Source organism: Saprolegnia parasitica (genome assembly GCF_000151545.1).
Source record: "Saprolegnia parasitica CBS 223.65 unplaced genomic scaffold supercont2.3, whole genome shotgun sequence".
NCBI lineage: Eukaryota > Oomycota > Saprolegniomycetes > Saprolegniales > Saprolegniaceae > Saprolegnia > Saprolegnia parasitica.
Window position 1 is genome coordinate 483,344 of NW_012156397.1, and position 22,945 is coordinate 506,288.

A 22,945-nucleotide genomic window follows, 5' to 3' on the forward strand; every position below is an offset into this window, starting at 1 on the left:
GCACGTACTGTGTAGGGTATCATCCACCCCGCGAGGCGATGGTTGGCGCTGTAATATGGCCACTTCTTTGGTGCACCATACTATTATCCTTCGCGACGTCCTGCATGGCGATGATGGACGAGCACGACCGGCGGCGACCCGCGCTCCTCAAGAGCGACCTCCTCAACCCGACCGAGTACATCCCGACGAAGGACACGTTGACGTGCTATGTGTGCATGCGCAAGTTTAACATATTGCGGCACAAGCACAACTGCGCGCTCGTACGCTTCCTCTATCTTCTTCTGTCATCCTCATCCGCGTCGTCTTCTAGTGCGGCGAGGTCATGTGCAGCAAGTGCTTCTTCCACGTGCCCGTGACAGCCCACCCGACGGAGCGGTACTTTGCCATGGTGTGTGCGCCGTGCTACAAGGCCGACGACCGCCTCGGCCCGACCAGCGGCGTCCTCAAGGAAGAGAGCGACGACGACGACGCGGGCTACCACAGCAATTACCAAAGCAGCTACCACAACAGCTACCACGACAGCTACCAAGGCAGCTACCAAGACCACTTTTCGATCGGGAACGCGTCGCTCATCTCGGACAGCAATCCGTCACCGTGGTCGCCCGAGCGAAAAGCCTCGTTCGCGAGCCGATCTGCGTTTGATAGCTTACGAAGCAGCACGGCACTGCTGCCTGCACCCGACGACGGCGATGGCAGCCACGCGATCGCGCCGATTGAAGCGTCCAAGGCCCCGACACGCGTCGCCAAGTCGGGCCGCGGCTCCAAATGGCCGTCCAAAATGCTCTTCGTGTACCCCGAAGATCTGCTCAAAGAGTTTGTACCGAAAGGCAAACGCTCCAAGTGCGACCGCTGCAAGCGGTCGTTCACGCTCTTCCGACACAAGTACCAGTGCCAGACCGTACGTCCTCCTCTAGCTCTCCCTTCTCCTCACCTCACGCTGCCTCTGTAGTGTGGCGAAGTATTCTGCAGTCATTGCACGACCAACCAGCTCGCACTGCGACCGGACGGCCAGTCGTCGTTTGACGTCACGGTCTGTTGGACGTGCGTCCACATTAGCATGGTCCAGGGCAATTTCTCCAACTGCCGCGCGCTCCAGAAAGCGGTCATGGGCCTCTTCCACGACCCGCACTACCCGCCGCCCAATACGAACCAAGTCGAACACCGCGTCTTGCGACTCGAAGCCGCGCATGTGATCCCGTACGACCGCCTCATGAAGAAGAGTCTCTGGGTCTCGCTTAAAGACCGGTCCAATTGCCGCGCGTGCCACGACAAATTTCGCTTCATTATGCGCAAGGACCACTGCCGCCTCGTACGTCGTCGTCATCTCTCTTTCTTGTCTTATGGCGGCTTATTGACTTAGTGCGGCGAAGCGTTTTGCTTCATGTGTCTCTTTGACATTCTCGTCTCGGACGTCCCGCGCCAAGGCGAGTGGCAAGTCGCCCCCATCTGCCAAGCGTGCTCGACAAATACGACCAAGCGGTTTGAGCCCGAGACCGCGAGCCGGTACATTTCCGGAGCGGGCCATGCCAACGCGACGACCAACTCGCGTGTCGTTCGGTCCCGCGCGAGCTCGGCCGAGGCGCCGTCGATTTCACGCAAGCCAAGTACGGTCGCGATGCGGCCGCCGTCCGAGTACCGACGCGGCTCCAACCCCGAGATGAACCGGTCGTACCCGCTCGACTTTAGCTGGGGCTGCCAATGGCCCAAAGCGCCGACGCTCCCAAACGAGTTTGACCGGCTCGCGGCGCTCCACGCGTACGAGATCCTCGACACGCCGCGCGAAGACGTGTTTGACATTATCTGCGAGCTCGCGTCCAACGCGCTCAAGTGCCCGATCGCCGCGGTCTCGCTCATCGACCACGACCGGCAATGGTTCAAAGCGTCCGTGGGCCTCGCGCAGGACGTCATTCCGCGTGACGTGGCGTTCTGTGCGCACACGATCGTGTCCCACGATACGATGATTGTCCTCGACGCGCTCCGCGACCGACGGTTTGTCATGAACCCGCTCGTGACGGGCCCCGCCGGCGTCCGGTTTTACGCCGGCACGCCGATCGTAACCTCGAACGGCCAAGCGATCGGCACAGTGTTTGTGTTTGACAACGAGCCGCGTCAGCTTGGGTTTAGCGACATTGCGACGCTCGAGAAGCTCGCGAGTGTCGCGATGAAGAACATTGACGACCGCAAGGAGGTCTGGGGCAAGAAGCTCTCGCCGCTGCCCACGGTGCCAGAGACGGTGCACGAAGAAGTCCACCCTGCCATCGAAGAGACGACAACATCACCGACGACGTCGACGCCGACCGATGTCGTCGCCGAGGCACCGGCGCCAACGTCCGACGGCTCGAACCTCGAAGCCATGATCATGGCGCTGCTCTGCCGAACGACCGACACACAGCAGGCGCTGGCATCGCAGCAGTGCGTGCTGTTTCAGACGCTCGGGCACCACACGGCCGAGCTCGACCGGCTCGACCAGCTCGCGCGCCGGATGGAGGCCAAGCTGAACGCTGACGCCCGTGAAACCAAGCAGCAACAGCACAGTAGCAGCGGCGAAGACGACGAAGAGACCTATGTCTTGCGATGAGTAGCAAGCCATGGAGAGTACTAGTATATAACAAGTGTCCTTAGAGAACGCATACAATCGTATCGACACGATCAACTTGGAGGGAAGGAAAGGCCATCTCTATGGCATTGAAGCACAATATCCGAGGATATCCTCGCACCCACTACTCACAGCACAAATGGTGTTGGCAACACGAGAGCGATAAAGGCCAGAGACTCAGATCGGACAACGTATGCGTAATGCTCGGCAGTGTACCCATCTCGATGGACTGATCCTTTGAGACCGTCTAGCCTTGACTCAAATGCATCGAGCGAAGCGAATCGATAGACGACGACTCGAAAGCACCGACGCTTCAAGTGATAAACACTGCATATACGTTGACGGCCTGGCCCATCCAGACAGGTCGTTGCGAGCATACCTCGCGACACAGCACGTGGAGTCATGCCACCGGCAGCAAGTGTTATGGCAGTGTTATACCTCCAGATGCAGACAGCGTACCCACCCCGCGGCACTTTCATTCGGTCGCTCCTCCCATCATCACATTACTGCGTGGTGACGATTACACACTGCTTTAAACCCGACAGCGATGAGACCAACGTGAGGCCAGCATGCGTTCCCTTCTTTGCAATCGCGTGCATGGGCAACGGCAGTCGTCAGTGGATGACGCGAGAGGCTGGACACAGCAGGGGCTTTGCAAGTGCTCTTGACTGGGGTAGGGCACGCCGATCAACGGCGACGTTGACGTGTGCACATGTGTACTGCGTCGCGCATTCATCCTAAGCGTTTGCATACGACGTCAGTGCTCCTTGAGACCCTTGTCTACTCACTACTACTACGTCATTGCCTCACAGCCTGCATGGGGACTGAGCAGATAATTCAAGGATATGTCCTATTTAGAGTTGTTTCAGGGCTTTTAGACGAGGCCAGTCGCCTTAACTTGAAGCACATCTTGCATCTCTGGCCCAAAATCGCGCGACAAAAAGAAGGAGCAATGTCATTTTTTCATCCCGAGAAATTTCCAGAATTCCTGTGTACGGTCTTTTGATCAGGTACGTCGCGACCACAGGTTCTCGCCCAAGCATATTGCTCCGCAGGACACGTCACGCACGGAGGTACGGCGCGCAAGGGGCCAAGTGGCGTCGTAGACAAAAGTAGCAGGTCACACGTCATCGTACCGGCACACAGCTGTACACATCGTTCAACAGCAAACATCGATCTCATGAATTGCTGCTCACCTGCTGAATGCTCTGGACGTGCACAAGTCTCATACCTCTCTATGAGTCACGCATCGCTGCCAATTTCCCCCAAACGACGCACGGGAGCTTGATCTACATGCGGGCATACCATCCATCGTTGCTCGGAAGTTGGAAGGGTATTTTACACGTAGAAAGCAAAACGGCAAAGTGTTTGGATCCACTTTGTGCTCGCCTCATTGACGTATTGGAGCGACCGGGCACTTGTTTGGACAAGCGCTGCCGTTTGATGCTGTGTCGATAAAAAGTTGTGCGCAAGCGGAATGTCCTTGCGCCTCACGAAGCTGCCGAAGCGACGAGAGGCTCATGTGCCCAGCGACGACGAGATGAGCGAGCGCAATCGAGAACCCATGAGCGCTTCCACCGACTCGATCTGCACCGTTTCTCTGGCAGCCATCCTTGTCGACGTGGACGTTTCCTGCCTGGAGATTGCCCGGTGCCATGTCACCAGCGCGGTACTCCGAGAGGTGCACGGAGCGGCCATTGACCACGAGGTCCGGCAGGACACATGTCCCAGCTACGTGGCTATGGCTGTGCGGGCGTACGAGACTGAACACAACCCGCTAGCGACCATGACGCTCGACCATGCTCTTTCCCGCTTCGATCTGTCCATACTGTGAACAGCATGCCAATCCATATCGTATTTACGGTTACATTTACGGTAGAATTGCGGTACGACAAGCTCTGATGACGTGGCAGTCGTACCGTACTCTAGCCGCTCGCCACGAGGCTGCATCGATATCTTTGCTTGTACTCGTACAAAGCAGCAAAAGGCAACCTAGGAGAGGCATCCGAGCCAGTGCGATGGAGAAACATCAACAATGCTTTTACCATGTCCACATCCTTTCCCATGTAAAACCTTGTCAGCAAATTGCTCATTTACGAGATTCGCGGGTCGAGCGCCGCAGACCGAGTCCAAGGACGGTTGTCGTGGACGTCCTTGGACCAGGTCGCAGGGCGATGCCGCAAGGTTACTGCGGCCGATTCGGCTGCTCGCGTCGGCCCGAGGTGCCATCTCATAGTTTGTGGCTAGGTGTATATTGATCCAGGTGAAGGCAAGCAGCGCACCTCCCGCCCTCCATGCCTGTCATATCACCATGTCCACGTGAGCTCTGCGTTCGGCTCCGAGCAGTACGCAACAATGTTTGTACTAGGTTGTCTTATACATCGACGCTAAGCGAATGCGGCAGAGGATAGTTGCGACGAGCGTGCGAGGCGTGTCTGGAGGCAGTAGCTTCTCCAGCATGTCTTACGGCGTCTTTGACGAGAGAACGAACGCGCGGCTATGCTTCTTCGTCCCGCGCGGGCTCACGACGGCAGCCTTGGGCCCCCACGCCAGCCTGGCGAGGCAGCTCGTCATGACCGCGCTGCGAATCTTGCCGTCCTAATGCGACCCAACGCAACACTTACAGCTCCCTAACGCCGAGCTCCCGTGCACATGGCGATCGCCAGGCGAAGCTAAGGCGCGCGCCGCCCGGAAGGCCTGCGAGACGTCGGACGAGGCGGCTGCGCGACTCGGAGCACACGACGCCAAAGCGAAGGAGCCGCTCAGAAGGCCAACGAAACGCTGTCACAGAAGGCTGCACGACTCGAGGAGCAACGCCACTTCCACAAGGCAAGCGACACGCCGGGCCAAGAAGCTCCGCGACTCGGGAGGTGCAAGAATGCGGAAGAAGATGCTGTCGCGCATTGCTGTGGCTCCGTCGCTCCGGCGACTGCAGCCACTTGGAGATAGGCACCGCGCTCACGTGTTGTGTAGTCGCGCGAACTGCGCGTGTCCTGCGCTGACTTAACTGGCTAAGAGGGTAGTTGAGAACTGCGCTCAAGTAGTGTGCGAAGGACGTGGGTTTCTACTTACGTAGGCGTTGGAGCAGCCTCTCTATGGGGCTTGGGGATTAAAATGACGTGTATCTCAATCTGCGTGTATCTTGCTGCCGTCAGTAGAGCGTGTCGACGTTGGCCGCGAGCTGTCGGCCACGAAGGACGAATACGAGGATATGGCAATGAAAAGGAGTGCAGCGCGCGACGGCCGGCGCGAGCAGCCGCACGCAGGCTCGACGTTGATATATAATACGAGCGTTGACGGGATGTACGTACACGTAGAGTGTGGCAGCAGCGACCGGTGCGTGGACGCGCCGTCGGATCGAATGTGGCTGGAGCGCTATCCATTCTGGACGCGCAAGCGCATGACTTCGCGGTGGTCATGATGCTAGGCATATCGCGCCATCGCTCCCAGCGTCGTCGCAGGTCTTGGGCTTGGAGGAGCGCATCTTGGAGGCAATTCCGTGGCCGACGTGCGAGAGAGACCATCGAAAAATTGGCCAGGGCTCCGCCCAAGGGCCGAATAGGTGGCTCGTCACACATAGATAGGTTGCGCTATACCTGCAGCGACGTCGCGTGAACGTCTCGGCCTGAGGCCTGCGCACGGCTTGCCACGTACCACGTGCCTGGGCTGGCGGCGATGATCGGTTCGAGAACTGTGGCAAGAACACCGGCGATTGGCTCGTGAGCGAAATCCTTGCCGCTCTGATTGGCCACAAATCCAACGTATTGGCGCTCTGATTGGCCACAAATCTAATGTCTTGGCGCTCTGATTGGCTGAAACGCTGTGGCCTGGCGTTGAGGGAGACCGACAAGGAACGCTGCATTGCGGCCGAGCGACACCTTATCATGGCGTATGCGTAGAGAATGCTGATGGATCCTCCTTGAGCACAACGCAGCAGCGTCAGTGGTGCCCGAGGAGCCTCGACGTCGTCTTTCTGGCGTCGCCGGTGGTTATTCTTGGCGTTCGCCATTTACAACCATATTTTGGTGAACACAGGCCCGCCGCGCCGGCGGATCGACTAAAATGAAGTTTGAAAATGAAATCGCCCATACTTGCCAGAGTGCTAGACCACACTTTGGGGAGACCAAAGTGCTATGTGACGTCGCCGTGCGAGCTCTGTAGCGAGAATAAATGACAGCGGCAAACAATTGTTTGATATAGTGTGCTTTTTGGCTTTACTGAAATACTGTACGGGAAACAAGGCCTCATCACACAGCGGTATCGCGCGCACTTTGCCTCCCTCGGCCACATGCAACACACTCTTTAACATGAATAAATAGAGATGGCGTCCTCGGTTTTTGCAATTTCGACGCATTTTCAACCGAAATTGCATGTCGAATTTCCTGAAAACCGACGCTCGGCAGTTCGAGTTTGGTGTGAGTGCCCAAACGACGACGGCGACCAACAAGCTGGTCGCACACTGGGTCGAGACCCATTGTCAACTGTGGCAGCCAGTTTTACGGTCCTTGGAGCTTTGGAACCCTGCGATATCACGTGAAGTAATTGGGCAATTCTGCCACCACCTCGAAAAATGGAAAATGGATTTGCGCGTGATTGCGCTACGTGCAGCGTCGGGAACGACATTTATGTCATTCAATAAGTGTGTGGAGAGGTATACCCGGCTACTACATGGCGCTGGTATGTCCATGGGCTGCTACTCGTCGTTGTGCTGAATGGTGCTCACACTATTTAAGACGATGTCGTGAATCAAGTCTTGTGATTGGCTATAAATAATTAATAATTGAGCCAATAAAACATCCATTCCAGATCAAGCACACGAAGTAGTGTGGACGCGCGCGAACATCAAGAAGGTCCGGCGCGACAAGCGGTTGCACCAAGAGGCAGAGCGCGCTGCCTTCCGCGAGAAGCGCAAGCCGATCTTGACGGCCGCGTCGAGGCGCTCAAGTAAACCAAGCATCGACCTTTTTGCGCCCGACGAGACCGCACCGCCGCCAGTCGCTAGCATCAAGAAGCACACAGACGACGGCATCAAGCGGAACGTTCTTGCGCCTCGTGAAGCGTGTGCAGCGCAATGTCTTTCCCGCATGACTGAATTCCATTCATGGCTTGTACGACCACGCTTTCACTTCGCTCCATTCGGAGCGTTGGTAGCATCCCGATGAGTAACGTTACTCGTCTTTTGACGCCACGCATGGCTCTGACTTTATGACTCTCATTCCCAGCTTGGTCACATTGCGTGGAGACGACGCATTGAGGACGTATGACAGCACCGCATCCTCGTTATGAGCTGCTCGCTTCGGACCTCGTCGATGCGTCGAAGAAGACGCCGCCAACAAAAGCATGCGTTGTCTGCTTGCTTCCGATCGGGTTACGCTTGGGCAACACCAACTGCCGCCTCGTACGATGTCTTTATGGAAGCGATATTGTCGACATCAAATCCACCACAATGTATTAGTGTGACGACGCAATGTGCCATGGGTGCACCTTTCTCGTTCCAGTGACGGGCCAAGACGACACGGTGTCGGTCTGCGCGGTGTGCTTTCAGACGCATGAACGACTTCAAGGACCTTACATGACCGAGATCAAGTCCATGGCGCTCCCTGCGCACCTTGTGCTATCCGGCCCCAAAGTGTTTGCGCGCCCAGAGGACCTCGTGCCCCCGAATGCGAGTGCCCATCGCCACACGTGTGCAAGGTGTGCTCGGAGCTTTACACTCCTGCGTCACCGTCGCTGGTGTGCTACGGTATTTCGCCATCTCTTCTTCCTACCGATCAATGAGCGTGCTGGTATTAGTGCGGTCGTGCCTACTGCGAGCGGTGTACGACGGATGGGCTCGCGCTGCAGCCAGGCGCCGCGACGTCCTTTATGATTCAAACATGCACCACGTGTGCGGCGATCGCACGCATCGACAAGAACTACGCGTCGTGCAAAGCACTTCAAGCCCAGATTCGAACTCTGGTGACGTCGCCAGCATTTCCCGCCAACACGCAGCACCTTAAGAAGGACGGCACCCTCTACCACGCGATGTTCTGCGATACAAAACGCGTGCTTCCCGAGCGCACCTTGGCATCGACCGACACGCTCGTGCCGCCGAGACAGCGATCGGCGTGCTTTGACTGCAAGAGCCGCGTCCGCTTCGGACTCTGCAAGCGCCATTGCGCCAAGGTAAGACAACTTGTCTGCATTGGAATCATTGTTGCACACATTTGTAGTGCGGCGAGCTCTTTTGCGTTTTCTGTCTCGACTCTGTGTTTGCAGCGGGGGCGACGCCGCGCGAGCACATGCGCAAGGTGGCGCAGTGCTTTGACTGCAACGCCAAGCAACACACTGGCGAGAACCCATGGCTGCCCACGCCGACCTAATCCGTTCGATTATGCCCTTGAAACAAGTTCCGTCGACGTCACGTGTGTTGAAACGAGGTTGGTCCACAAGAACGAGCTAACGTTACGATGCAGCAAGTAGAAGAAAGAGACGTCTTATACTCGCGCCTCGTACGCTCGTGTGCCGCATTAAGTTCGTCCTCCATGCGTTGGACGATTTCCGCAAGCTTATCGATTTGTTCGGCATGGTTTTGCAGCGCTTGGAGCATGTTTGCTGTCATTAGGCCGTGAAAAGGCAGCATGAAAGGGCCAACGGCCATGAGCACGGTCCCCAGGTCCGTCGTGTGTGCGTCGTGACGCCTGGCGAGGCTCTGCGCCATCGCTGCGGGCACGGTCGCTGCCTCGGGAATCGACGAGCGTAGCGTGCGCTTGGTGTCTGTGTCGCACTTCGTGTCCATTTTCCACGTATAACAACTTGATCCACTGTGCAGATACGACCGGTCAAAATGATTTTTGACCCACGTGCCGACAATCTCTTGCAGTGAATACCCGGTACTGGTAGCGCGGGTTCGGGGATTTTGAACTCACACGTTTACTGTGAACAATCAATCATTGTGACCAACGCCCAACTCCAAGCGCCTGACGCTCTCTCAACTTGAGTGCGCACTTGAGAGTCTCAAGTGCACACGCGATACGAATAGAACATTCGTGGCGCGTGCACCAGTGTGTAAGCACCGTTGCATTTTCTTTCCCAGAATCCTACAATTCAGCTCGTAATGTTCGTAGCGTGCGACGCACGCCAGTTCGAAAATGGCACGACACATTCAAAGTAGCCTCGTCTGGCACTCGTCGAAATGAAGCGCCCCACCGACTCTCAAAGCACCACAAGCCTCGTGGGCAAGGAAGTACCGGTAGTCAATACTGGCGTCACGACCATGGAATTGGACAAATTTATCGAGTTGCTGCTACTCACGACCAATACACACAACCAATATGCAGCGGAGCAAGAACATTTATTCCCGGAGCTCAGCGTGCGCTCGTCGAAGAACTATGCGCCTAAGGGAGCGGTCAAGAGCTTTGAGGCCAAGCGAGCCGCGGACCAGGAGAACGTGTAACTTTCGAGTGTGTAGGATAAATATATCCTATTACATTGTACCATGATCTTATCCAAGGCTTGAATGGAGTTTGATATTGTGCTGCACGTAGAACCTGATGATTGCTCTGGTCGCCCTGGGTATCACGACCAGCATTCCTGTAGGAGAAATGATGGTCTCTACGTTGCCATTGGTCAGTGCCCCGGGTCACAAGCTCATGTCGCACATGGAAACCAAACGAGCTTTTCGAAAGTGCATTTTCAAAAAGACGACGGCGATGGTATTGCCCAAGCTCGAGCCCGCTGACCTGCTATCGCCGTCCGCCTACGCATCGGCGAGCAGCTGCAAAGGCTGCACCGTGTGCCTCCGCCCGTTCTCGCTCCTTGCCGTCAAGCTCCACTGCATTCTGGTACTCCGATCGCTTGCCATGTGCTGTGCATGATGCGTCTGGTGCGTAGTGTGGCGAGGTGGTTTGCCAAGCATGCACGCAGCTGGCCTCAGTCGAGACGCACTCGACACAAGGAAACGTGTGCGCGCCGTGCTATGGGAACCACCCGCGCCTCTTTGGTCGCTACAAGCCGCAGGATGGAACCGACGAGTGCCACGGTACGGGTCCGCGCAAGTGGCCGAGCGACCAACGCTTCATTCGGACCGACCAAATCGCAGCAGCGCGCGCAGCGCGTGCTGACTGCGCCCGCTGCCGCCGCCCGTTTCCGTGGCTTGACACGATGCACGGCTGTGTGACGGTACGTACGTCGAATGCACTAAAGGACGTGGATGTATGAAATGTACACCGGTAGTGCGGTGACCACTACTGCTCCGAGTGCACGCTTGCGGGGCTTGCTCTGCGTCCCGACGGCCATACGTCCCACGATGTGCGAGTCTGCACGACATGTGCGATGATTGCAATCGTCGATGGCGGCAGCTACGAGCAGTGCAAGGTGCTGCTGCCGCAGATCCGTGCGCTCTTCCACGCCCCCGACTTTCCGTCAAATACGACGTCGCTGGACCCCGAGAGCGTACTGCGCAAGGCGCTGGACCTTGACACCAAGGCCATTCTCTCCGAGAGCGGCCTCGCGACGGAGGACGCGTTGGTGTCGCTATACGAACGCAACTTTTGTGGGTCCTGCGGCAGCTGGGGTCGTTTTCTGCTGACGAAGCGTCATTGCGCTGTGGTACGTTGCGTGTTTCTAGCTGCTGTGTGTGCTGATGACTTGTGGTACTAGTGCGGTGACGTGGTGTGTGCGCGGTGTCTGCTTTCCAAGCTCGCGGCAACACTACCGGTGCTTAGCACAGTACGTGCGGTTCCAGAGTGCTTTCAATGCAACGCCAAGCAGTGCTTTGGACCCAACCCGTGGCTTCCCGCCGCCCCCGAGGGCACGGTGCTGGAGCCCTAACCCTACAACCAGCGAGACATTGACATAGTGCACATCCTGAACATATCGGTTTAAATCCCATGGTACTTCGCAACCACGAGTCTATTTCAATCCAGCTGTTGCTTGATCCAGCGCACAAGGGAGGCGACTCCTCTTAATGGCTCTTCATGATGGTGCGCCGAGATCTCCACGCTCCATTGCTGTAGGTTGGAGGTTGTGGTTGGCAACATCTCTTCTGGTGCATGGGCTGCGACGCATTGTTCTTAAAGCAGTGGAAATCCATCGCACCGACGCAAAACTCTAGAGTTGACTACGTATCATAGTTGACTGTGGCCCCCTCGCTGCCACAGCCTATGGCGATAGCGGTAACTTTTTCAATGCCATCAACGTCGGTCGCGGCTACCTCTCTCCTCGTCTTCACGCATCGGTGCATCAACTGGTTGTTCTACCGCGCAATGGGATGCGCAATGTCGTCGTCGACGAGGCCAATGATGATATGGTCTATTCTGGGCGACGTTTCACCTCTGGCCTTTCCTAGCATGGTGCTGCACCCTGCGCGGACAGACCGTCCCGTGACCAAGCTGCCACTGCTACTGACTGCGTCGCCAAGCAACGTCGGGGTTCAAATCGACTCGTATCGCAACAAAGATGTCTACAACCGACCGCGCTCGACCGCGTTCACGTCGGCGTTTCACGGCTTTATGTTTGAGGACCATCGGCTACAGAACGCGCCCCGCATGTCGCTGCGCGCCGCCCAGCGGTGTGCCTTTTCACGCCATTGCGTCGCTAAAGCAATGTGTGTAGAGCCCAGGACGCAGTGCGGCGGCAAGAAAAGCTCGCCGCCTACGCCATCGCGCGGCACGACGCCCTCGTCCGACTCGAGGAGAAGCGCAAGCAGCGCGAGTACCTTCGCCGTCTCCGCATTTGGGAGCACCACCAAGCACTCAAAGCCGAGAGCGAGCGGCACTGGGAGCATGAATGCGCCAACCGCATTCAAGCGCTGCATCGCGGCTACGTGGTGCGCAAGGAGCTGGCGGCACTGCACGCGGCGGCAGCGCAGATCCAAGCGCATGTTCGTCGCATGACGGCGCAGGCAGCGTACCGAGCGCGGCGCGTCGCCGTGTGCCAGGTGCGACGAGCCTACTACAACTTGACGAGCACGGTGGCGTAGGAGGTCTCGGCCACGCGGATCCAGGCATATGTGCGCCGTCACTTGGTAGCGAAGCGGTACCCTCAGCGTTCTCACCCTGCGCCCGTTGTTGCGCCTATTGAAGCGAGGTGTGCCCAGCGCGAAGAGCCCTTGGACCCGATGAGTGATGCGACGTTGATGGCATCACCTCCGACGATTGCTAGCCCGGCGACAGCAGCAGCATCCGACACTGACAAAGCGGCGACGAGCAAGGACGACGGGGACCACCAAGCACAGAGTGAGCTACGCGCCCCGACGACGGTATCGGTAGTTAGAACACCCGTGCCACCACCGACGCGACCACGCCTGACCGTGCTCAAGCGTGTCGGTGGCGGGTTTCGCAAACTCTTTCAAAAGCCATCGACGCCCAAGCCGGTGGCAACACCGCGGCGAGCATCCCCGCGACGACCCGCGCCATCGACACCCAAGCCCCAGACATGGAATGACATTGCGAACCGGCCGTTGCCACAACCGAAAGCGCTTCAGCTGTACATCCAAGACCCCAACCTGGCCGAGAAGCTAAACTTGACGCTGCCGCTGGGCGAGGTGACTTCGTACACGTCGGTCGACCGAGCGCTCCTCGGGGCCGACGACGGCGTTGAAAACAACGACGACGACGACGACGACAGGTGTTGTCCAGAGACGTCGTTCGCCGCGTCGCCCGCCACCATATTTTCGTTTGGAAAAAACACGCTCGAGGTAGCCGACTGGAGCATCCTGCTGGACAAGGACTTGGACGCTCGACCGCACGAGACGCCGACGGTCGTCATTGTCCGCCACCCATCCCGGAAAGAGATACCCGTCTCGAATCGATGTGACGACCCGCGACTTGACTCGGCAGAAACGGTCGCAGAAGACGTGCCACCGCTCACATACACTCCGTCGTCCGATGAGCAGCTCCGGGCCCTCGAAGCCTACGCGTGCATGTCTCGCCCAAGTAGCTCCAGTGCATGCAACTAATTTGAATCTGGTTTTTGCTGTGCAATTTGTCGTTTGTCTTCACTCGATCAAAGTGTGGATAGCACGATATTCACCATATTACTCGTGTCTACCAACCCTAGCCCCGTGTCGTGGCAGCCACAATGCGACGTGCGTCGTCTGGGCCCGGTGGACACGGCCACCACGCTCATCGGCCGCAATGAAGGATATATGTGTAGTACAAGTTGTACATACATCGGTAGACGGGGTGGGTATTTATCACAAGTTGGCCACGACTGTCGACAGACGACTAGGACGCTACAACTCAACGAATTACATTTGAAACGCTGGCCCTAAAATACTCTGTCCGAGTCGCATTGACAACACAACGGATGCCACGCGCCATCGACAGCTGCAAGCGCATTCTAGATGGCATTAGTCGAGACTTGCGACACCAGATTCTTCGGCGCAAGGTCATTTCCGAGCTCAAGGCGCGTCGGCGCGGCACCCGCCCACCAACAGGCGCCACGTCCGCCGCTGTCACCAGGCGTGTGTACGACATCTGGCTCGGACCTTGCAAGACCGTCATGCGTACTGCGAATGGCAAAGCACTCGACGCATTGCCAATCATCGCAGCGGCCGGTGGTTGTTGCGATGGCCACAGCAACTGCGGCGCGTCCAGCAACACTGGCGTGCAGTTCGATCCAGGTCCAGTGTTGTTGCATATTCCACTGTCCCTGAGGATGCAGTGGATGTAATCGTGTGTAGGCTGCAAAAGGTGCTACAGGCCGAGCGTCTCTGTCTTGACGACGTCGCGGCCACCGACCGTGCGCTGTCGTGCTCGCCGCACACTGGCGTCCAGAAGGCGTCCGGGGTCGTCTGTTGGAAATGCTCGACGCGGATCGACAACTCCAAGCGTCACTTTCTCATCGTCCAGAGCTTGGACGAGACTACGTTCGAGTACGACGTCACGACGCTCCGTCCGCGACTTTGTCAGCTGCTTGACCAGATTCAAATGACCCGCGCCGACCTCGAGTCGCAGCTTGGCAGCAGTCGGTATGAAGTCGTCGTCACGGCAGCGCTGCTCATTCAGGCGACGTATGCTACGTGGCGCGCCGCCAAGCGAGAAGCGTGTGCCACCGCGACTTGGAAAGCGTCGACGCAGCGGTTCGCGATGCGCCTGCGCCGACGAGCAGCCGCAAAAGACCTGCTTCGGCTCCAACGCAGGTGGCGAGCGCGAGAACTCAAGCCGTCGGCGGTGGTACCAGTAGTTATGGCACCGCCGCCCGCCATTGCCCGACGCCCATCAATACGAGAAGAGACGCACGTAGAGGTGATAACGACGCCAGAGACATCGATTCCGACGCTTGACCAAGCAGCCGTGGAAACGCGTGTGCTTGGCGTCTTGCCACCACTGGTAGCAGTCACCCGACGTCCAAGTGTCCGGGTCAAGGTAGAGCCGGCCGAGTACCGGTGCTTTGCGCCCCAGTGCGGTGGTCGGCGGTTCACGCATCGCAAGTGGTACGAAGCCCACCTTCAAAAGGTATACCACGAGATTACACAGTGAGCTATGTTCACATACTTTGGCCACGTAGCATTACAAGGCCAAGGAGCGCATCGCTGCCGAGAAGGCGTTTCTGAGCCGGTTGCAGCCAATGGTCAAGGCCACTGGCGTCCTGCCGTCCGTCCAAACGCTGTCAGCAGTGCCACCGCCTGTCGCGCTCCCTGCGCTGCGCACCGCCACGACGCTGCCCCCGCTCACTGCGTCGTCGACCGCTTCGACCGCGTCACCCAGCGCCGTACTGCAGCTCATTCGGCTCGACGAGCCGTCGCCACCCCGCATCATTCGCATCGTCCATTCACACGTTATCGGCCGCAGCTCGACCCGCTGCGACGTTGTCATCGAGAGCCAGCATTTCCAAGGCCTCGTGAGCAAATGCCATGCACGCATCTCGGTCCACCTCCATGGCAATACGATGGCGTACGACGTGTGCACATGCAGACGGCGGTCACCTCACACATCATGGGCTAGGCCCGCGGTGCAGCTCGACGACCTTGGCAGCACCAATGGCACGTTTGTCAACGGCGAGCTCGTGACGTCGGTCGTCCATTTGGCCGCCGGCGACCTCATCGAGCTGGGGCGTGTCCGCGGCAAGCCCGAGAGTGGCGTCGTGTTCACCTGCCGGTCGCCCGTCCTCGTCGTCGACCTCCGCCAACTCGGATGAGGCCGATTGCCCTTCACATGTCCGGATAGACTGGCATCGTATCCGGTGTATCATTTCCAGGATTCCAGAATGCAAGGCTTGTCGGTCAGCACAACGCGGAAGCTCTTTGCCTGTCAGCTCGTGACCTGCGAAGCAATCCCCGAGAGCCGCAGCAAGTACACGTATCGAGGCGTCGACCTCACGCGGGCATGGGTCCAGGTACCAGCGCGGCCATCCTGGGCGGCTATTGTATACGATGCTTATCATTAGGGTGTCATCGTCGCGACCGAGGCGCAGCGCATTGCGCTTGACGACGGCACGGGCATCGTCTGGGTGCACGTCGAGAACGTGCTTAAGAACACGCGGTCGCTCTCGCTGCCCATTGGCGCGTATGTGATGGTCATTGGTCCACCGACTGGTCGCGAGATGCTGCAAGCGCACCAGGTCATGCCATTGGGCGTGGGCCGCGAAGCGCTGTGGTGGCTCGAGGTCGCCGAGTACTGGCACCTCCTCGTGCCACCCGTGATCGAGCTCGAGTAGGGTCGTAAACGAACGCTATCATGTTTTTCATTTATATATGGTACTAACACGCCCCGCTGCAGTCTCCGCCTTCTGCATATCCTTCACACATACACACAGCGTGGTCGCGTGACAACGACGACGACGGTGCATTAGATGGTGTCGAGCTTGGCTTCCATGCGCTTGACCGCGTCCGCGAGCTTGTCGATCTGCGCCGTGTGCTGGCCGAGCGTCTGAAACATTGCGCCTTGCTGCGTCGCGAGCTGCTGCTGCGTCTCAGTCGTACGACAGAGCAGATCCATGAGCATCGTCTCGAGCTTGGGACCTGCGACCACTTGGCCGTCGCCGGGCCCGGCGTTCTGAACGACAAGGTCCTGCGTCGCCAGGTTGGGCGTGGGCACGAGTGCGCTCGCCTCGAGCGACGCCTGCGACTGCAGCGGCTGCGGCGGCGGCACGGCGCGGACGAACGACGCACCACTGCTGTCGTCGGCCGCGATCGTGTTGCGTCGGTCCTCGAGGTGCTTCATCGCGACGTTCGAGAGCTTCTCAAGCGTCGTGATGTCGCATGTCGACCGCGGCTCCGTGTCAAACACAAAGACAGTGCCAATGACATGCCCCGACGGCGTCACGATCGGCGACCCGGCGTAGAAGCGGATGCTGGCGGCGCCCGTGACCAGCGGGTTCTTGGCGAAGCGCTTGTCCTGCTTGGCGTCGAGGACCACCATGGTCTCTTTCGAGATGATCGTGTGCGCGCAGAACGACACGTTGCGCGGAATGTCGCCCTGCGCCAAGCCGACGTTGGCCTTGAACCACTGCCGGTCCTTGTCCATGAGCGAGACAACGGCGATCGGGCAGTTCATGGCCTTGGACGCGAGGTCGCAGATGATTTCAAACGTGTCTTCGCGCGGCGTGTCGAGAATGTTGAAGCTCCGGAGCACGGTGAGGCGCTCGTCTTCGTTCGGCAGCTCGGGCGGCTTGGGCCACGGGTAGCCCCAGCTAAAGTCGAGCGGGTAGTCGTAGCTCATCGGCACGTCGCGCTCGGTGTAGTGGTGCACGTCGTTCCCGATCGACGACTCGACCGGCGACTGCAAATGGCTCGGCACGCCGTCGTCGCGCGACGAGTACCGACCGGACTTGTCCGACATGATGCGCGTGTTGCGGAACGACGCCGACTGGCCGACGCCCGCGTGGCCCAAGGACGACGGTTTGGGCTGCGGCGGCGGTGGGCCGTTCTTGGCGTGGTTGAGGATGCACGTCATGCACACCTTGACCTCGATGCGGCTGCCGCGCTGGACCTCGGCCCACTTGCGCAAGAGGCACGCATTGCAGACCACTTCGCCGCACTACACGACGACGAGCATGAGCATATATGTATGTAGGATGGTTGGCGGCGGTACTACCATGCGGCAGTGGTGCTTGCGGCGAAAGCTGCCAAAGTTGCGCGTGCAGAGGTTGCAGCGCGAGCGCTCGTTGTCCGGGACCCACTCGGTGTTGTTCTTGATCTGGTCTGCCGAGAGCACCTCGTTCATGCTGCGCGCCATGAGCATGTCGTTCCGGCTGTCGCGGGGCATGCTGCTGGCGGCGAAGTGACGAAGTGGGCCATACACAGACCAAGTCCTTCCGCACCAGGTACCGCGACCCGCATGACCAACACCCCGTTACTGCGACATGTGCCATGTCGCAGCCAATTCAATATGGCGCGCTTCGCCCGAGAGCCGTGGGTCCGCATGGACGATCCATGGCAAAGGCACGGATTCGCACCGTATCGTATGGATGCTCCACGTGGCGCTGGCTTGACGGCCATCGCACGCCCATAGCGCTCCACGTTCGCGCCGACTAGTCGACCATATGGGTTGTGGCCATCGGTCAAGCGCCCGTGCGTAATGCTGTCCACGTCCACCGAGGGCCGGCAAACCAGCGTGTGATTGGTGCAAAAGCGATGCTTGGCGACACCGGATTGGCTACTGCATACAAAAGAAACGTAGAAAAGCCAGAGCCCAAGCCGATCCCGGCGCGTCAAGGCAGCGCCGCGTCTTTGGGCCACGGCTGCTGGACCCAAGGGAGCGCATCGAGGAGGTCGAGCGACGACTTGCAAGCGATGCAGCGTGTAAGTCACGACGGCGCTTCAAGAATTCGCTCGCGCGACGAGCAACTTCAACTTCGGCCAAGGAAGCTTCCTTCGCAACCACTCTAGCGCCGGGACGGCAATCTGGGTGACGCACACTGCCGGATCCGCACCTCGGCGCAACCGTCGCGTTTTTAGCAGGCAACGTCGGGTGTGGTCCTTGCCCCACGTTGCAGTGTACGGCAGCCCGTCCTCTAAAGTGGGCAATGGCACCTCGGGTCCATGTGGCGACAACGACGACGACGACGCAGCAAGCGATACACACCCGGCGGTTAACCTTATCGGCGGTCGGGACTAAGAAAAGATGGATTAAAAGACGTGCAACGATTAAAAGACACCGAAATGTGTAATAAAAGACTCGTGTGGACAATAAAAGAACAGTGGACGCCGAGCCAGATGGGCGCACTTAATGGAATGCGCTACGTACTTGACCGAGGCCAATACAAACATCGTGCTATCAAACCGCACTTAGCGGCGACGGCAGAGGCCAGCGTAAAGGTCCGAAAAGTCGAGAGGCGTGACAGCGGTTATTCCGGTGTATTTCCGAAGAGGAGCGATGGCAGGCAGCATGAACAAGGCCGAGGCCATGCGCGTCAACAGCCGCTCCACCGAGGTGCTCACGATGGACCAGCTCAAGCCCCAGGAAGAGTGGGTCCAGGACGCCGAGCGCCACCGCTGCCACGTCTGCACGCGCAACTTTCACAACTTTCGACGCAAGCACCACTGCCGCGTGGTACATGCGACCTCTCTTCGTCGTCGCCGTCTCATGCCATGACGCTAGTGTGGCGAGGTTGTCTGCGGCAACTGCCTTCTCAAGAAGATTGCCGATCTGCCCGTGAAGGGCAAGACCGAAGTCAAGGTGTGCATGTCGTGCATCCTCAACCAGGCCGGCGGCGGCGGCAACCCGCAGGCACCGCCCAACGCGCGCATGGACAACGGCCCCGACTCGCGCTACTCGGCGAAAACGGTGGACGCGAGTCCTAGCATGGCCAAGAACTCGGAATCGACGTACCGGTCGTCGCCGCCCGGCTCGTTTGTCGAGCAGCGCAGCTACGGGTCGGCGTACGACCCCAGTGCTGAGTACAACTACCCGCTCGACTTTAGCTGGGGCTACCCGTGGCCCAAGCCGCCGGTGCTCCAAGGCGAAGACGAGCGTCTCGCGGCCGTCCGGAGCTTTGACATCCTCGACACGCCGCCCGAGGACGTCTTTGACATTATCTGCGACCTCGCATCCAACGCGCTCAAGTGCCCGATCGCAGTCGTCGCGCTCATGGACAAGGACCGGCAGTGGTTTAAGGCGTCCGTGGGCCTCGCGCAGACGGAGATTCCGCGCAACGTGTCGTTCTGCGCACACACGATCATCTCCAAGGAGCCGATGGTGGTCCTGGATACGCTCCAGGACAAGCGGTTTGCCAAGAACCCGCTGGTCACGGGCGCGGCCAGCATCCGCTTCTACGCCGGGTCGCCCATCATTACGCCGTCGGGCCAGATCCTCGGTACTGTCTTTGTGTTTGACAACCAGCCGCGCCACACGTGCGACCTCGCGACGCTTGAGAAGCTCTCGAACGTCGCGATGAAAAACTTGGAAGACCGCAAGAACGCCGTCGCGGCCCCGCTCTCGTCCGGGCTACCGCCGGCGCCGACGGCGGTCGTCGTGAACGAGTCGGACGCCGCGGCGATTGTCCCCGCCGGCTTTGCCAAGGCGGCGCAGGAGTCGCAGGACCTGGTCGTGCAAAATGCGGGCGACGGCCAAGTGGTCGCGGGTCCCAAAATGGAGACGATGCTCATGGATTTGCTCTGTCGTACGACCGAGACGCAGCAGCAGCTCGCGACGCAGCAAGGCGCAATGTTCCAGACATTAGGCCAGCACACGGCGCAGATCGACAAGCTCGCGGACGCGGTCAAGCGCATGGAGGCCAAGCTCGATGCACGCGAAGCTGAGTAAGGAGCTATTTATATTCCAAGAACCGTGTCCGTGTCGAGTTGTTGCTTCTTATACCCATCCGCCAGCCCTTATATACGTCTCCTCTTCTGTTGCCTTACACGACGTCAGAATTCCAGAGATCGACTTGAGGCAAAAACCAACACTCGGATTGTCCGGCTTCCTGCTTCTTTGTGGAGCTGTCGCGGTGACAACACGACAACGTGGCTGCTGCGCGGTAGTAGAGGCTCGACCGACGTTCGATCATGACGATGATGATGCTCTCACCTATCATCTCTCATATGACGAAGACTCATGGACGGTACAGTGGTGGTATTACACCATGCCACCCGTAGCAGCCCGACGGCGGGCTCAACCCACGTCACCGTCTGACCGTCAGCTGGCGCCTCAGAGTATCTTCCAACCGTAAAATGAATACTTTGGTCAAGTCGCTGTCTCATGCAGCTCGCGCTGTGTCACGGGCGCACGTCGTGAGAGGAGGTTTCTGCTACCAAGGTAGGTAGGTAGGTAGGTACCTAGGGTTTGGTCGACACACGCGACATGCCCTTATTATGAACGGCACTGTCAAGCTGCCACGTCAGCTCCTCGCGATGCATGCCTGGGTACCCTCTTGACACCACGAGGCAATAGACTCCTGTGCCAGACTCCTTTTGTAGTTCAGTATGCTACTGGCATTGCCTTATGGCGACGACGATGTTTCGAGCAAGTGCAGCATCACGGACACATTTGGCGAGACGGGCGGCGTGCCCGGGCTAGTGACGTCGCGTGGGGACCCCAAGAAGCGACGGTTCACATGGTCGTAGTGGCGTGCGTGGCACGACGGGCAGATGGGCGCAATGTACATGTCGGGCCGTCCCGGCGCGTGCGCGACAAGGATCGCATGCAAGCAGACAACGCAAAAGGCCTCGCCACACTAGTAGTACACGAGCATAGGAGGCAACGTCAACACATGGTAGAATCGCAGTACGTACGAGATAGCAGTGGCTCTTGTACATCACAAACGGCACGCGGGCGTTGCATTTGGTGCACGTCGACCGCTGCGTCGTCGGCACCCAGCGCTGCTTCTCGATCAAGTTGGCGTGTTCGACGACATCGAGGCACTCGAGACGCAGAGCGGCGACGACGTCGTCCGGCGCGAGCAGCGGTGCGTCGACCGGTGCATGCAGGCGGGCTAAGACCTGTGGCTGCAGCGCTTTGCAGCGTGCGTAGTCCCCATGGACCTCGCCAATGTGCACGCACGTCTTGCAAACCACCACGTCGTACGACGAGCGACCATCGGGGCGTAGCGCCAGCTTGGTCAGCGTGCAGTGGCCGCAAAATGCATCGCCACACTAAGAAATACGCGCTCTTAGAACGGCAAAGTGGGAAAGGACAGTCAGTACCGTGCGGCATGTGTACTGGACGCGGAAGATGCCAAAGACGCGGAGGCAGCGTGTGCAGAGTGCGCTTCGGCGAGGCGGCAGGATCGTCACGAGCTCACGATGCGAAACAAACGTGGTGCGTGGTGCGGACGGCGGGAGGCCTGCGGGCGACGACGGTAGCGACACCGACCCACGCGACGCCGCGTCGGTCGTCGCCTCGTCCAAAAGCGGGACGTCCGAGGCCGACGCTTGGCAGCGTCGATGGGTGTTTTCGGCTTGGTGAAAGAGGCACGCTTCGCACGCCATGACGTGCTGCTGCTTCGCGTCGTCTTGCACCGGTAGCCGAAGCACGCAGCTGCGGCAAATGACGTGGCCGCACTAGAGGACTGTCTTCTAAAACGAGAGGCTACTAGTGGTGACGTACCAACGAGCAGTTGTACTTGGCGCGAAACAGGGAAAACGTTCGGAGACACACGGCGCAGTTGGCGCGCGCTTGGAGTGGCACGAGCGCTAGGGGGTGCAAGAGGTCGTCCTTGAGGATCGACCATCGGCGAGACGGACGCTCGGTCATCGCAATAGAGGAGGCGAAGAAGACAGTGCGGATTGGCGGAGTGGCTTTTGGGCCGGCCCAAAGACAGGCAATCTGTGCCCGTTGCTTGGCTTCGTGCTTGAAAGCACAGCTGCGGTGGCAAACGCTGCTGGTTCTAGTCGTTGTTGTCGGCCCCACTTGTTTGAGTCCATGGTCAGCCGTCGACCGGTGGGATTGTCTGATGTTTGGTGCTGTGTGGCAAGTTGGAAAAACGCCGAGCTCTCGCGTCAACGTTGCAAAATGAACCTCAACGTCAAAAGAGTAACTTCCATTGAGTTTCAACAGCACACCATGTCAACTGATGCGTACGGTACACGGTAAAGAAATAGGAACGGACAAGGACTGCACATAAAGGTCGATACAACCCACGCGCACGGTCGGTCACGGCGACGCTTCGATGCCGCAGAAACGGCGCGTGACGTCTTCGCAGTGCTGCAGCCGGCACGCTTGGCACACCTTGACGAGCTCGAGCTCGACCTTGGATGTCTCCCCCGCGGCCAGAAGCGTATTGAGACACGATGCGCAGTGTGCTTCGCCGCACTACATCATGCACGTGCAGGAAACCGTCTGATGACAATAGTGTTCACATACCAGTCGGCAATAATCCTTGCGCAAGAGAAAGAGAAACCCCGAGCGACATGCAAAGCATGTCGTGTGCTTGCTGACCAGCGACCGGTAGTCCCTCGAGACAAGGCTCTCATACGGCACGACG

General features: G+C 58.8%; 6 protein-coding genes across 6 annotated transcripts; 4 read left to right on the top strand and 2 right to left on the bottom strand.

Annotated features, from left to right (window-relative positions):
* Nucleotides 1–110: 110 nt before the first annotated feature.
* Nucleotides 111–2,578, top strand: SPRG_01411 (hypothetical protein; the record flags this gene model as incomplete). The annotated part of the gene is made up of 4 exons (XM_012339628.1): nt 111–260; nt 311–898; nt 950–1,309; nt 1,361–2,578. 4 exons carry the CDS (start codon nt 111–113, stop codon nt 2,576–2,578), a joined length of 2,316 nt encoding a protein of 771 aa, XP_012195018.1.
* A 2,481-nt stretch (nt 2,579–5,059) lies between these two features.
* Nucleotides 5,060–5,500, bottom strand: SPRG_01412 (hypothetical protein; the record flags this gene model as incomplete). Its single annotated transcript, XM_012339629.1, has 2 exons — nt 5,060–5,194; nt 5,435–5,500. The coding sequence occupies 2 exons, from the start codon at nt 5,498–5,500 to the stop codon at nt 5,060–5,062; spliced, it is 201 nt and encodes a 66-aa protein (XP_012195019.1).
* Nucleotides 5,501–10,287: 4,787 nt separating this feature from the next.
* SPRG_18997 (hypothetical protein) lies at nt 10,288–11,407 on the top strand (the record flags this gene model as incomplete). The annotated part of the gene is made up of 4 exons (XM_012339809.1): nt 10,288–10,419; nt 10,469–10,756; nt 10,811–11,185; nt 11,237–11,407. The coding sequence occupies 4 exons, from the start codon at nt 10,288–10,290 to the stop codon at nt 11,405–11,407; spliced, it is 966 nt and encodes a 321-aa protein (XP_012195199.1).
* A 518-nt stretch (nt 11,408–11,925) lies between these two features.
* Nucleotides 11,926–16,237, top strand: SPRG_22069 (hypothetical protein; the record flags this gene model as incomplete). Its single annotated transcript, XM_012339943.1, has 8 exons — nt 11,926–12,146; nt 12,191–12,515; nt 12,558–13,501; nt 14,262–14,754; nt 14,845–15,036; nt 15,089–15,694; nt 15,779–15,916; nt 15,968–16,237. 8 exons carry the CDS (start codon nt 11,926–11,928, stop codon nt 16,235–16,237), a joined length of 3,189 nt encoding a protein of 1,062 aa, XP_012195333.1.
* A 131-nt stretch (nt 16,238–16,368) lies between these two features.
* On the bottom strand, nt 16,369–17,787 carry SPRG_19001 (hypothetical protein; the record flags this gene model as incomplete). Its single annotated transcript, XM_012339810.1, has 2 exons — nt 16,369–17,559; nt 17,617–17,787. The coding sequence occupies 2 exons, from the start codon at nt 17,785–17,787 to the stop codon at nt 16,369–16,371; spliced, it is 1,362 nt and encodes a 453-aa protein (XP_012195200.1).
* Nucleotides 17,788–18,909: 1,122 nt separating this feature from the next.
* Nucleotides 18,910–20,286, top strand: SPRG_19002 (hypothetical protein; the record flags this gene model as incomplete). Its single annotated transcript, XM_012339811.1, has 2 exons — nt 18,910–19,074; nt 19,123–20,286. 2 exons carry the CDS (start codon nt 18,910–18,912, stop codon nt 20,284–20,286), a joined length of 1,329 nt encoding a protein of 442 aa, XP_012195201.1.
* Nucleotides 20,287–22,945: the final 2,659 nt, after the last annotated feature.